Source organism: Octopus sinensis, linkage group LG9 (genome assembly GCF_006345805.1).
Source record: "Octopus sinensis linkage group LG9, ASM634580v1, whole genome shotgun sequence".
NCBI lineage: Eukaryota > Metazoa > Mollusca > Cephalopoda > Octopoda > Octopodidae > Octopus > Octopus sinensis.
In genome coordinates this window covers 89,656,613-89,672,561 of record NC_043005.1, presented here as the reverse complement: position 1 = coordinate 89,672,561, position 15,949 = coordinate 89,656,613, and the positions used below count along the sequence as shown (strand labels likewise).

Here is a 15,949-nt window from a genome sequence, read left to right as displayed (position 1 = left end):
GAAGGAAACTATTTCAAGAGGACAACCTTTTCAAGGTCTGGCGGCATCAAACCGAGATGGAATAATAATAATAATAATACAATAAGGAAATATTTATCAAGATCTTCTCTTTCGAAATACAAAACAACAAAACAAAACAAAACAAAAACTTCAAAAAAAAAAACAAAAACAAAACTATTCAATTCTTAGAATTCCTTGAAAAAGCAAAAAATTTCAAAAACAACAACAAAGATATGGAAGAATGAATGAAATCACAAAACCAAAGACGTTCTGTGCTGATGTTATTACCAGAATCCATTTTTTTTTTTGAGTTGGTTGGTTTCTTTTTTCAGTTTTATTTATTTTTTTGGCATTTTAATGGTAAACTTCATTACATTTCAAAGTATATACACAGGCAAATTTCTTCCAGGGCAGAATTTGGTCTCCTGCAGTACTAGCTTGAAATGGCAGACAGAGAACAAGAAAATGTTGGCTAGTAAAAAATAAATTAATATGGATTTCTTAAAACGTCGTACAAATGAAGCAGAAAAAGTTTGTAGTTGTCAGTAGTGAGAGCCATGTTTGAAAAGACAAGGATTTCAAATGGAAAACTGACACGAATTAAGGAGAGGCATCCGGCCACAGAAAAGGAAGAATCAAGCCTGTTTCAAAAAAACAAGCTGAAATCGCATTGACTAGGGTGACTTGACTAGAGAAAATCACGAAGGACACCTACGAGGGTGAGTTTGACCAGAATAGAGACCTAATTGTATATGATTACAGAAATCACAAACAGGACAGTTATTAAAGGTGAATGTATATATATGTGTGTGTGTGTTTGTGGGAGGGTATATTTTGGACCAGATGGCGATCTTCTGGTGTATGAGTAGTCATTTAGTTCCAAATGAAAATAAAGAATGACAAGTAATGGGTATGTGCATGTATGTATAATAGGTGTATGTGTGTGCGTGTGTATGTATGTATATATACATATATATATATATACATACACACACACACACACACTCACATACACGTGTATGTTTAAACAAGCATTCCCCCCCTGCAGCAGGGGAGAGTTGCATAGCAGAAAATCTTGCCATAGCGCCTAATTCCACAATGTTAAATCTATTTCTCATTAGGGAATTACACATTAAGGTAAGACTTTCAGGAACATAACACTCCCATGCTGTGGGGACATCCACATACACACATATATATGCACACACACACACACACACATACACATCTGTGCGTGTGTGTGTGTGTATGTATATATATATATATATATATATACACACACACACACATCTATGTATGTGCATATATGTCGGTGTGTGTATGTACATATATGAGTGTCTCATCAAGACGACTAATGAGTTTGCCTTAACGAGTTTAAACACAGAAATATGAATTTGGTGATGATGGTTCAAATTAAAATAAAAAAAGTTGTGACGATGAAGACAACAACAACAAAAAAAACAAACTAAATGCCTCAGGCATCATCATTGTCATCATCATCATCATCGGCGTCCCCTCTCCTCCTCCCGGCATTATTGTTACTGTGGTAGTGGTGATAATGACTACAAATTATTTACTGATCAGCATGCATCACTTCTTCCAGATGGCATAAGGCCCTCCACACGGCGCCTCTGACTCCGTCGATAAGCATCCGCTCGTCTGTAAGGTTCATTCTTCAGGTCTGCAAAAAAGACAGAAAAAAATTAAGATGATGGACTAAGATGCAAGAATATATTGTAGTGGACATCTTTGAAACTCACTAATTCTTCAAAACACAAGAGATCAGAGAACAATTACTTCAACCATTATTGAAAATGAGTGAGTGTTTGTGTGTGTGTTAAGCATATTTGAATAAATGATCTTTACACTGTATTAGGTTATCCGGAAAGTTCTGAGTGTTTTCAAGCTAAATCCATTAACACTTCATTGAACACACCTGAAACGTAACACAGTTAAAACTTTGGCATTGCTTGAAGTGGTGGTGCATCTCTTCTTTGTTCTTGATTAAAAACAGATTTATCCTTCATTCTGATTCCCCTTTATTGACATTTGAAATGGAGAACCCAAAATTTCATATTCGCATTGTAATGCTTTTCATTTTTAAAAAAGGAGAAAATGTTGCAAAGACTTGCAAAAACATTTGTGAAGATTACGGTGATGATGATGTTGTAGGTGAATTAACTGTTTGAAGGTGGTTTGCAAAATTTCAAGCTGGAGAGTTTGGCTTGGAAGATGACAGTTGCAGAGAGGAAGACCTTCAAAATGGGATGAAGATGTTTTGATGGCAAAAATCAAAGGAAACTCAAATATGACAATGAGGGAACTTGCAGAGGAGCTGGAAATTTCTAAAAGCATGGTTCATGAAATATATCACTTTCCGCAAATTAAAAACAAAGGTCAGAACTTTCCGGACAACCTAATATTTGCAAGACTGTAAATTCTACAATACACAATATGAGAAATTAAGGCAACAGTTAATTTTTAAATGCAATTTGTTTTTTAATGATTACAATTATCACACAAATAGTAATAACTTTTAGAAAACACTGAAATTTAAATGTCATTTTAATTCTCTCCACACTTCCAAGATTAAGACTCAGGAGAAATATTTGTCTTTTGCAAACAATTTACCATTTGTATTCAACGAAAAAAAAAAAAAAAAGGAAAATTCATGGGACTGACTTTATTAACTAAATAAAACAAACAATAAAAGATATAATCTTTTGTTTTTAAGACACGTGAAAAGTCTGGTTTGAATGTTTAACTGAAAGAGTAAAATTAGGTCCTAAAGAGCAGAATTAATTCCTTTTCCCAATCAAATGACAAAGTAATAAGATAGATAAAAGTGGCCCTTTGTACATACATGTGTCTTGACACATGTGAGTAAACCCAAGAATAAAGATTTATTTTAATACCACATGCAAGGGATTAATCCAGGGCCAGTTCAATTTTGGATGGAGAGTGGTGGTAGTGGGGATTGCCAGGAAGAAAGGAAAGAAAGAAAGAACCTATTTTACTCTAAGATAAAAAGTAAAAAAAAAAATGTCGAAATTGGATATTGTGAACGAAAAAATAAGTTTGAAGAAGGAGTTCAAAAGAATGAAATGAAGAATTTGGAAGAAAGAAAGCAGTTTTTTTAAAAAATGGCTGTGTGGGAAAGTTGATAGAAAGGATAATTGAGACAACAAAGAAGAAAAAAATGGAGAAACTTTTGTTGTGGTGCAAAGAATACAATCTATAATGGAATGAATAACTCCATATTCCCATTGTTTTGAGTTTGTCCTTGTATAAATAATAGCATAATCTTAACTTTTCAGGTAAACTTATAGCAAAGATTAAGAGCAGGGATTCTCAGCCAAAGTTCATATGACCTGGGGGGGGGGGGCATAAAATTAATAAATAATAAATTGGTCTTGATTCTACAATAAAAAAAAATATTTTAAATATTTTTATATAATATTTAATTATAAAAATATAAGAGGAATTTTTTAAACAGTGAATGGTTCCAAGAATTCATTAGAGTGAAATAGGGATCAAAGGGAGTCAACAGGTCAAAATTGGTTGAGTGTAGAATGTAGTTGGAGATTCAACGTATACACAGTTCCATAGTTGGCCCCAAATTAGACAGTGCTAATTAACTCAACAGGATCCAATAACAAGAAATTAATGAGCTCTGGGGTTGAGAAAGTCTTTTAGACACTGATCACTTCAAAGGAGCAAAAGACTGCTGACATACAGAGTCAATGATTTCAGGGTTTGTCCTTGTTAAGGAAATTTGCTGCCTACAAAGATATTTTGTCGAGTAGAAATCAGAAGGCACTGTTATGTCATGTGTTGATGGCATGCTATCTGCCCGACCCTCAACCATGCTCGGGGGTCAATTCTGTCCCTCATTTCCCCACCCCCTCCTCTACATCAATGCCAAAACTTCCAACAACATTCTCATCCAAACAACATGACCCTTCATTCCACCTAAGCATTCTCTTAACAGACATCACCACACACAACTTAGACACCAAACATCAAACCTGCATTGAATCCCTGAAAAGACATTCTGGGACCATGCTCTAACAGGGCCAACCACAACAACCTTGTCTCTTAACAGTAAAAAACCTGAAACACTATCAAGAAAATACCCCTTCACCACCCACTAAACATGTTGGTACGACATCACAACCCTTACAGCTACTCTAAATGCTGGGCCTCACTGTCACTGAGGGTTAGGGTTCTGGTGAAAGCACAACCTTAAAATAAATCAGATTACATCTAAAAGGCTGACCATTAACACCATCATTCTCTCACCAGTAACAAAGGGTCTATGAGAGTCAGGGGTTCTACCCACCCCCCATCCCTTGAAGAGCAGCAAAGAAAAAAGAAAAAACAACTTTTTCTCTTTTAGCTTTTTTTGTTCTTTTTTGCTTTTAGCTTTTTTTGGTTTTTTTCTCATGATCACTCTAAAATGGACAGATAATTTTGAAGATTTGATTATTAAGACAAGAATCTGTTGATCAAATGTCTGAATTTTGTATGTCTTTTACTCTACTCTTCTAGAGTCTTAAGCTGGGATGGAGGCAGATTAAAGCAAGCCGGATTAACAGACACAACTTGGCAACTACAGGAGAGTTTCAACTTTGGAACTTATCACTGAAATAAAGGAAAACATCAAAGAATTATTTTGTTTTTGTGTCTGGTTTGCAAGACTCCTGAAGTGAATGTGTGTGTTCAAACAAATCTTGTCATGGGAGGGTCATTACACACACACACACACACACACACACACACACACACAGAGGTTTAATTTCACTCCTTTATTATTAGTCAACTGGTTAAATATCTAACTAATTGTTTGTTTGTGTAATGTGTTGAAAAATATCTATGATAAAAGAGAAATATATATAGAAATATAGATGAAAGCCCCCACATCATGCCATCTATTGCCACCAAGTGTGACAGTAACAATGCTACATGGTTGACCAACCACCAAACCAGCCGACAAACCCTCAGTGACAGAATAAGCTCTGGACCAAACCTTAGACTTTCATTTGTGAGATTCAATGGATCTCTATGTGTTTCGTTTGATTTAGTTTACTGAAAAATAAAAGTTTACTTGTGAAGACAAGAATTAGTGAGGGAAAACAACAACAAAACAAAGAAAAGAAAATTGTTAGAATTAAATAACATGCAGGAAAAAAAAACCCATTTTTTTTTCAAAATGAAGGACAAGAGGGCAGCAGCTACACTCTTTCCTTCATTGGGGGTGGGGACTAAAGCTGCTGGGTAGAAGGAATTTTCCTGAAATTCAAGAATTGACCCTAATACTGAGTGGACTATTAACTATTTAGCATCTAAACTGTTCTACCTGTTTAATGTCCAAACTGACCAGATCTGGTCTCTTGAACCTATCTTACAATGTCATTAAAAAAATATACAATCACATTTTTTAAATCTTGAAATTATGAGATGATGCATGATTAATTAAAAACAATGTGAATAAAGAAGTCCTTCATAGAGAAATCTGAATGCGGAACAGTTATGGGTACCCAAGGACCAGGTGGTGGGGTTTTGTCTGACACCAGCAATTCTGGACAGCTGACACTTTCCATCATACCCAGCAAAATAAGCTGTGAGTTTTCATATAATAATAATAAATTTCTAATTTAAGCACAAATTGGAGAGGACAGTTTTAATTGATTATACCAACTCCAGAACTTGGCTGGGGCCTAACTGACTCCCCAGAGAGATGAAAAACAAATCTGATCTCACTAGGATTTGAACTCATAATGTAAAGAGCAACAATGAAGGAGTTTTGTCTGAGGATCATTTCTAACCTGGTTTACGAGGAAGGAAATTTGGGGAATATTGATTACCAGATTGAATTGAGCTCAGATCTTGACTGGTGCTTTAATTCATCACCCCTACAAGGATGACCGATAAAGTTGATCTTGGCAGGATTTGATCTCAGAAAAAGCCAGAACAAACACTGCAGGTACAACATTTGAGTTAAGAGTTGGACTAATGCAACCATTTCGGTTATTTCTTCTTCAAGAGATATCTTTGAAATTAATTCACTTGGGTTCTATGGGGAAGAAATTGGAAATAATGCCAAATAGTCTCAAGCCATTTGTCTTGAAGGAATTACTGCAGACAGCTTGCCATAACAGAGCTGTTTTGTAAATTACAGCCTGAAAATGGTAAAATTGTCAAGAACAGAGAAAGGAAATACTTTCAACTTGTGTGAAAAAAACAAATAATTAGTAAGAAAATAAGATGACATTTTGTAAAGAGTTAAGAATTCATGCAAAACCAATAAATGTTCGTTAGAGTAAACGATGTAAAAATTAAGAATGAGTAATCATGCAGTAATAATGATCTTGGGGAGTCGATTGAAGGAGTACATTACCACAACAGCAGGGGTATTCATGCTAGATATAGTGTTTGTGGCTATCAATAAAAGCACAGTTTCAAGTACGGTTGACAATGACAGGGACAAACAAAATTTTGAGATGTTATCCCAAACATAGAAAAGAAAATGAGCAATAATAATGCTTTCTAATAGAAATGGCAAACATTTGGAGGGGAACAAGGGAAGAAGAGTTTAGATGACTTCAGTGTGATTTGAACTTAAAACATAAAAAGGATGTCACTAAATACTACAAAACAGTTTTGTTCAGCATTAACCAGTTTCTAACAATCCATTCATTCTAACCCTGATTTTGGATGTTTCTCAAAGTCTAATCAATTGTGGCCTCTCTTTCATATTAATTATAATTATCATTAGTGGACTTTACTTTTTGTCCTTTTGATGGGAGGGGGTCAATAAGATTTGAAAATACTACTACTACTACTACTACTACTACTACTACTACTACATACTGTTTCTAATTTAAGCCCAAGGCCAGCAAGTTTGGGACAGATGGGGCAAGCTGATTACATTGGTTCCAGTGCTTGACTGGTTCTTTATTTTTGTCAAAGAACCAGAAGGATGACAGGCAAAGTTGACCAGTGCAGAATTTGAACTTAAAAGGTCAAGTATTGGAACATTGTAATGCATTCTATCCGACATTCTAATAATTATTCTTACTCTCTATACAAGAGAGAAAGAACCATTATGGACAGTCAGCCTTGAGTAGGAGTGTGTAGAGGGGTGAGAAAAATAGAATATAAAAATTTTTCAAATTATTTTTTTCAAGGGAAACCATTAATTACAAACTAAGGTATAAGCAAATCAACTGAATCTTAGAAGCAGAACATTTGAAAGAACTGCTGTGTCTAAATGCCATTTCCATAATTCTATGCATTCAATGTTGAAACTATAACTGAATTATCTCTTTGACATTAGCTTCCTGAACAGGTTTTCATTGCAATCCCCAAAGTTCTAAAGACAAAAAAAATCTACCATTTGAGGAAGAGAAGAACCAAGTCAGTTTGGTATGAATAAAACCACTGGATTTATCACTAAAATGTGTTGACATAACACCATGCAAGCCAACAGCCATGGTAACATTGTCATGTCAAATACATGTTCTTTGTTAACAGAGTACCTTATCAACACAGCACAAAGTCAGTGTAGCAACAATACAGACATAACATGGCTAATATAACTGTGTTAATCAAGACAATTTTAATTAAGGAATATGTGAAGAAATGAGTTAATTCTGATAGTAGTTTGTTTGTAGGGCAATATGCTAACATAATTTTGCCACAGAATCACAATTTAAACAAAGTTTTATTTCAATATTAATACTTTGGTATTTTGGATTAGCATTTAACATTCCTTTCACAACACCAAAACTCCTCCACATCAACACAAAACTGTCATCTCTACCCTCAACTATTCTAACATCAGATTACCCAGATGACACACTTAATATTTGAATTTTGTCTGTGAGTATTTCCCCATTCAAAGCATCACATACATAGAAAGAAATCTGTCTATAAAAAGGGAAAAGTATAGGAAAAAAATATCCCAGAATGTTGAGACCTTTAATTAAGGGATTTTATATAAAACACTTGAGGTTGTATCATCAAGTCATGGCAATAAAATCTTGAGTTTTTCCAGTTTCTTTATCAATACACTCCAGAAACTCAGCCATGAAGGGTTTCACCAGCAATTCTTGAGGGGAAGGGCTTTAATTCATACCATTGGCCCTAGTCCTTCAGTGCTACTTAATTTTATCAATTCCAGAACAATGAATGCAATGTTGATCTCTACAGGACTTCAATTTGAAGAACAGAAAAAGCCAAACCAAACACCACAAGGCATTTTTCCCCCTATGTTCTAACAATTCTGCCAATCCCAACAACAATAAAACGACTAAATTAAACATCATTGCAAAATTAATTAATAAATTAATTGCAGACTTACCTAAAAGAATATCTTCCAGAGCGCCATGATACACTTCGTCTTTGTTTAAAAGTTTTTTCTCTTTGATTTGTCTGGTCCTCGTTTTAGTTCCTTCTGCAGCAGCTGCCTCCTATTAAAAGCCAAAAAGTAACAGTTACTTACCATGCTAACCTCACTTTTTATTATTATTATTATTATTATTGGCATCCAGCCAATGCCAGCATGGAAAACAGACATTCAATGATTATTATTATTATCTTTAACACTTTCAACAGTTTTCTGAAAGTTCCTGCTGCACCACCACCGCCATCAGGTGCACTTCAATGTCCCAGAGATATATGCAACATTGTCTTTTAAAAAATGTAAAATTATGTTCATATACCTATTTCTTTATTACCCACAAGGGGCTAAACACAGAGGGGACAAACAAAGACAGACACACGGATTAAGTCGATTACATCGATCCCAGTGCATAACTGGTACTTAATTTATCGACCCCGAAAGGATGAAAAGCAGTCAACCTCGGTGGAATTTGAACTCAGAACATAACGGAAGACGAAATACGGCTACGCATTTCACCTGGCGTGCTAACGATTCTGCCAGCTTGCTGCCATCATATACCACATGATGATGCTGATGATAACAATAGCACATCAGTTTTTGTCTTGTTGTGGGATTCGTGTTTGGGGTTTCTCAAGTTCTTTTCGGGTCCCTTCTCTTACATACAATTTGAATTACATTATTTCATTATTACATCCTTGGACTACATATCTGGTACTGGTGCCATATAAAAGCACCGGTGTTGGTGCCACGTATGAAGCACTGGTACAGGTGTCACATAAAAAGTACCCATTGCACTTTCAGAGTGGTTGGCATTAGGAAGGGCATCCAGCTGTAGAAGAAACCTAGCCAAATCAAACAACTGGAGTCTGGTGTCTGGTATATGGTGGTGGTGGTGTGTCCCATTGTCAGATGGTGAGCTGAGCAAAGCCATAGTCATGACAGATACCGATGTCACACAAATGGCACCCATGCTGGTGGCACATAAAAGCACCCATTACATTCTCGGAGTAGTTGGCATTAGGAAGGGCATCTATTTGTAGAAAACCGTGTCAAATCAGACTGGAGTTTGGTGCAACCTTCCAGTTTTACCAACGCTGGTCAAACCATTCCAACTCATGCCAGCATGGTGGATGCTAAATGATTATATATATGTGTGTATCTGTGTGAGTGTGTGTGTGTAGATATATATATATATATATATATATACACACACACACACACATACACAAGAAGTTTCTTTCAGTTTCCATCTACCAAATGCACTCACGAAACTTTGGTCAACCCTAGGCTACAGTAAAAGACACCCAAGGTGACACACAGTGGGACTGAACCTGCAACCATGTAGTTGGGACACAAACTTCTGACCACACAGCCATGCACTACACCTTGTATGGTTTTTGTTTTTTTTTCCATATTTTTTTTGTCCAACCAACTGCTCGAATTATTACAGATATTATTTTTAATATCACAATATTAATAAATGTAAACATCTTTTTTTGTTCTATTTTTGTAATTATTCATAACAAGGCATTGGTATTGCTTTCTATTTCAGTTTTTAACCCAAAGCTTTCCAGCCTTAGCCTCTGTCTGCCCCAAGGCAGTTTCATTTAACAGGTTTGTTAATGGAGTCAGAGTTATGTAAAAAGAGTAGTTGAGTTCTACCAATGCCCACACCCTGACAACTACTACAACTACTATTATGATTCAAAATTAAACAAAAACACAAGACAGTAACAGGTGAGGGAACAACAAACAAGGTGTATTAGTTTGATGTTCAGGAAAAATGGAAGTAGTGTTTGATGTTTCGAGCCTATGCTCTTCAACTGAAAGGAATGAGGAGAGAAAACAGATGGAGGGAGGGAAAAGGAAATTGTGTCTGGGTTAACTACTGCTACTACTAATGGTGATGATGATGATAATAATGATACACACTGTTTTTAATCGCTTTTCCTTCTTCTTTTGCAGAGTTGGTGGTAAGACATCATCAACAGCAGCAAATTCTAACTTTTTCCGTCGTTCGTTGTCAATCACTGCTTGCTGTAAAGAGAGAATTATTTCAATTAAAACAAAGACTGTTCATATTAGGGTTTCTTTCAAAAAAAAATACATCTATATTTCGTTTGTGGTTTAAAATGAGACGATTAATAAAAACCTGACTTTATACCAAATAAAAATGAGAATTAAATTAAAAACAGCAAACTAAAGATATTTCTTCAACAGATCTCAAATGACACATGAAGAGGTAAAAAAAAAAAAACACATCAAGTTATCTCTTAAAACAGGGATTCAAGTAGGAGCACTAATCAACTGTTGAATGCTTTGTTAGTTTACAAAACTAGAAACTGCTTTGTTCGAAGGTTACAACAAATGGTGATGTTCAGGCTGAATATCAACCAGATGAATCTCTCGTCAGTTTAGAAGGGATTGCAAAGGTTATGGGCCTGCCTCTTTTTATTTGACTAAATTGTATTAAAATCAAGTAAGCTTTAGTGGAAAGTACTTTGGCAAACTCTTGGTAGCCTAATCGGTCTTGGATAATTCCGATATAGAGCTCCAAATTGATTGGTTGCATCAACATTACAAACAAGGCAACTAATTTGTTGGAGAGGAATTAACGTCACTAAATGACTGACACTGGTTTTATCAATCTTTGATGGACAGAAGGGAAGGTCAATAAGGTCAATCCAATGAGGTTTATCATCATCATCATCATCATCATTTCACATCCGTTTTTCTCGCTGACATTGGTTGGACAGTTTGATAGGAGCTGCACCAGATTCCATTGTCCGTTTTGGCATGGTTTCTACAGATGGGTGCCCTTTCTAACGCCAACAACTTTACACAATGCACTGTGTGCCTTTTATATGGCACCAGTGCTTCTTACGTGGCACTGACATTAATCTTTTTTATGTGGCAACAAAAAGAGTTGTTAAATTAATACGGAGAAGTTGCACTGCCATGTTTAATACTTACTGAATAAAATATTGAATAAGTAATATTCTACAAATGTTAAACAGTCAGGCTCTAAGAGGAGAGAGAGAGAGAGAGAGAGAGAGAAAGAGAGAGAGAGAGAGAGAGAGAGAGAGAGAGAGAGAGAGAGAGAATGTGTGTGTTTGTGTAAAAACCCTTTTAATAAATTAACACCAACAGTTTATAATACTAACTTATGTAGTTTTGAAACCTGATAAAACGAAAATCATTCGGTTTCAAGTTCCAAAAGAAAGAAATTATATATTTGTCATGTATTGGATCAAGATTTACATAATTTAAGGGTGGAGCCACCGGCAAATAAGATTGCATATCAGTGATAAAGTACAATCAGGTAATTAGAAAAGTTATCAAGGGACGTAACTGCGTTGAATCCTTTATTATAAGAAGCAAAGGGAGGTAAATAACATAGCTTTCCAAATTTTAACTAAACGTCACTTTACAACTGGTCAACTAGATCAATAACACAAAATATATTGATTCCAATTACTTCTTTAATCAGTTATGACTGTTTTAAATATCCTTAGCCAATGCAAAGAAAAAAATGATACGGGTCACGTACCTTAAACGCATTCACAAACCGCACAAACTGGGAAAAAAATGTTGTTGGTGAAACCATCCTGGGGTTTTCACCAAAGTATTCCACAACCCGATGATAGGCATCCTGAAAATAGAAAACATTAAAAAAGGCAAAAAAAAACGCACATAGGTGAAATTTATAACTTGAAATAATTAACATGTCAACTAATTACAGAGTCAAAGCAAAATATCCATTTCTTCTCTCAATGTATCTACCAAAACTTGTGTTCCATTTCTGATCTTAATATATAATCTCTTAACTTCTATTCCTAAAAGAGGTGGAGATGGTTTTTATTCTAAACTTTATACCAAATCAATATTACTGGCATTTTATTAATCCTGCAAAAATGAAAGATGGATTTTTAAGTAAACTTGGAACTTTGAAGGACCAGTAACATATCCAGCACAGCTTATTACCTCTTCCATGATCTGAGAGAGACGTGAAAGTGGAAATAATGATTTCTTTGAAATATCAAGACCTTATTTTTAATTGGTTTCTGTGTTCACAAGTTACCCTGAGCAAGCGGTTCGGTGCCTACAACTACAGGAGTTCAGCATAAATATTTAACTGGTGGGTGTCGTAGTTGAATGTAGTTGGACAGAAAATTCTTAGAATGAGAAAGAAAGCAGTTCTTGGTCAACTTTCTCAAAGTCAATTTGAAAAATAATTTAGGTAAAGCCTTTTATCCACAGATATGTTCCACTGATTTGTTTTAGATTTTAATGAATGACTTCTAATTATCTAATCAACTTAAATTCAAATGTAGTTTTCACTCACAAGAAAAATTTGGGCCATTTCAAAAACAGTTTGTTAGAAAAACTTTCAACCAAATTATTTATGGAAATGTTCAAAATCTAACAAAAATGCTTAGCTCTTAAAGGTCTCAACTCTATGCAACAAAATATAAGAAAAAAAGGATTCCATCAGACTCAACATTTAATTCATAAGGGCAACAGAGTATGGAACTGGCCGGTTAACAAAATGATTCATGTCTCCATTGGAATCTGTGAAGACAGAATGGACACTGAGGCTATGAAAAGTGGTCCTGGTGAGTCATAAAAACGAAGCAATAATGTGACAAGCATCACCACACATAAACATCAGGAGATACATCTACAGATGCTGGTTATATTAAAATAATAATAATTCTTTCAGTTGTAGGATTAAGTCCTGAAATTTGTTGGGCAGAGAGAAGTCGATTAGATCAACCCCAGGGTTCAACTGGTATTTATTTTATCAACTCTGTAAAGATGGAAGACAAAAGCGGATGCCAGCAGAATTTGAACTCAGAATTTGAAATGCCACTAAGCATTTTGTCTGGCATGCTAACAATTCTGCCAGCTGACCTCCTTAATAATAATAACGGTAACAAAGTTAATGAAGAATATGAAAGACATTTGTAGAAGGAATCTCAAATGAGACATGATTAAAAGAAACCTCATCCAAACCTTTGCTGTTTTGACATCAGTTATAAGTTTTTTTAACTTTTCTTCAGAACTTCCCAAGAAATCTCTCAATACAATTGGAGCATCTCGCTCCTTCCGGGTCTGGTATTCTTTCTTAGATATTTCCATTCCTTTCTCAAGCTCATGAACATCTGTCATGATGTTTTCTAATGACACTAAAAATATAAAATTAAAATATTTACTGAAGTTACAAAATAGAAAGAGTAATTTTCAACTCCCATTAAATCCAAGAGTTGTTATGACATTCTATGAATTTACGGAACATTTTGTAGAATGAAGACAGACTGGACTTTAGACTAGTTCCTTTAAAGAAGATTTGAACCAACATGGCAAGCTATCAAAATAGATTTCACTGATTTATATGAAGAACTAGAAGTCATGGTATACCTCCCCGTGGTATTTATTTACAAGTACTTGAAGTGAGTGTTTGATCTTCTTCAAGAAACACGAGTGTACAGAAACTGGAGCAGACATGGCAGTTTAGTTTGTCAAGAACTTCCTATTACACTATGGTTAGAGTAAAAGTAGGAAAATGCTGGGAATCACTTAACAGAAGAGAATGTAAGGAAAACAAATATTTAATAGGTAATTTGGTATTAAAACACACTGGTTATGACATAAAACATTCTCTCATGGAATGTTAAACCACACAGAAACTGTCAATGACTTGCATAGTGATTCAATGCAGTGAAAAAATAAGAAGCAGATGGTATGTGTGAAACTAACTACTCATTGCTAAGGAGTTCCTGACAATTATATATTTATGGTTGAATGTATCTAAGATTGTTTCCTTTTAATACATAAATTAGTAATAATTTTTTTTTTTAATATTGATAGATACTGTAGTTCTATATTCCAACAGATCTTCAGATACCTTTTGTATATTGTTTGTTGTGTCTAAGTAATGACCAAATGGTCCTGCATGGGTACAACTTGGTACATTTACCAAAGAAGAATATGTCACCTATTAAGTATTTCTACTGTGTATTTCTAAAAAGGGAAAACAATTTGATGAGGAAAGCTAAGATATGAAGTCCATTTTCAAGAAAGACCAAAATTCTCACAAGAATCAAATGAGCCTCTTCTGTTCATCTATGTTCAGCTTTTTCCTTCTTTTTTGAGAGTAAAATGTTCCACTTCAATGTCACTTCCTGATGATAGCAGGTCTTCAAGAGAGAGATTCCATGCATTGTTCTCTTTTCCTTTCTTTTACTTAGCCCATTTAATCATTCTGGTTAATTATTTCATCTCACAACAAAACCCCTTTTAATATTTGCAATCTTACTATATATTGTTATATTTAGCTTCAATGCAATTCATTTTCCAATACCCAATGATTTACCACTTTTAGATAAGAATATTTGAAAGGGGTTTAAGACAGATGTTACAGTATATTCCAAGAATTCTAGCCCCTATCAAAAATTCTTAAAATTTGATATATCTGACTGATTCTATTCCCCAGAATATTTCACTCCATTCCTCTTAAAAAAAAATAAAGCACTAATTCATACCCTGATCTTTAAAACAAAATATCCTGTTTGATTTATTGTACATGCTAAACTTGCCTGAATTCAATGCATCAGATTCTCAAAACAGAGTAAAATGTCCTTCGTTATCTATAAAATGAGACATTTTCATCCTAGATTAATTATTTGAAGATGGATGGTAATTAGTAAAATGTCAAATAAATGATACTTGAAAGGAGGCATTTGCTATGGATGTGTTCATGAGTAGAGCAGACTTCAGCCTTTGTACAATAATGACAGCAGTGTAAATGAGAGAAAACTTATAGACTTACCAAGAGCAGCCTTTTCAATAAATCTCAACTCAGCTTCAAAGTTTATAATGTCAAGGAATTTCTCTTGAACTGTATGAACTAAGAAATGCATGAGGTTGATTTTCTTATCACTGGACTTTGTGTCTAACAACTGGAAAATAAAACAAACATTCAAATATAGACAATCTCCATCAAAATATTTAAATCTTCTTCTGTTACAAGCAAAGGTAACTGTCTTCTAAAAGCTTCCCAAAGGAACTTGTTTTTGAAAAGTACACAGAATAAAGGTATGCGTTCCAAATTCTATAATGTTCCAAATTCTATAATATGTTTACTATAGTCTTTTGGATTGTGTCTGTTGATAGGACTCAAAAGAGTCTTTCATTATAAAATCTTCAGCATTCCCAAATGAAGGTCTGGTTTTGTCCTCCTCAATCACTTACTTGCTGCTACATCAAACAGCACCCACCTTTAAACACTACACTTCTTTCTTCTCTACCTCCCACACACAGACATGCTCACATCATCCACTCACAATCTAGACACTTCATAACAAACCCACGCTGACCCCATGAACATGGACCAGAAAAGTATCCTCCAGTGGGGACACACCAATTCTGTCTCCTTCAGCAGCAACAAAACTGAAACACTAATACTGATACAAAGAAAACATCCTCATATCCCACACCCCTCCCTCACTCACCTCCTACCCTCAGGTTCACTTCAGTTGT

General features: G+C 34.9%; 1 protein-coding gene across 6 annotated transcripts in view; it reads right to left on the bottom strand.

Annotated features, from left to right (window-relative positions):
* Nucleotides 1–1,260: 1,260 nt before the first annotated feature.
* The window catches only part of LOC115215524 (formin-like protein), a 196,570-nt gene continuing 181,881 nt past the window's right edge, over nt 1,261–15,949 (bottom strand). For 4 of the 6 annotated variants that reach the window (XM_036506083.1, XM_036506084.1, XM_036506085.1 and 1 more), the window contains 6 exons: nt 15,240–15,369; nt 13,424–13,596; nt 11,958–12,059; nt 10,340–10,444; nt 8,366–8,474; nt 1,261–1,681 (listed from right to left, as the gene is read on the bottom strand). In XM_036506083.1, coding sequence (XP_036361976.1) covers nt 1,581–1,681; nt 8,366–8,474; nt 10,340–10,444; nt 11,958–12,059; nt 13,424–13,596; nt 15,240–15,369 — 720 coding nt within the window. In that variant the 3' untranslated portion in view covers nt 1,261–1,580. The remainder of the gene's footprint in view (nt 1,682–8,365; nt 8,475–10,339; nt 10,445–11,957; nt 12,060–13,423; nt 13,597–15,239; nt 15,370–15,949) is intronic. The other 2 variants (XM_036506087.1, XM_036506088.1) reach the window with 1 other exon arrangement.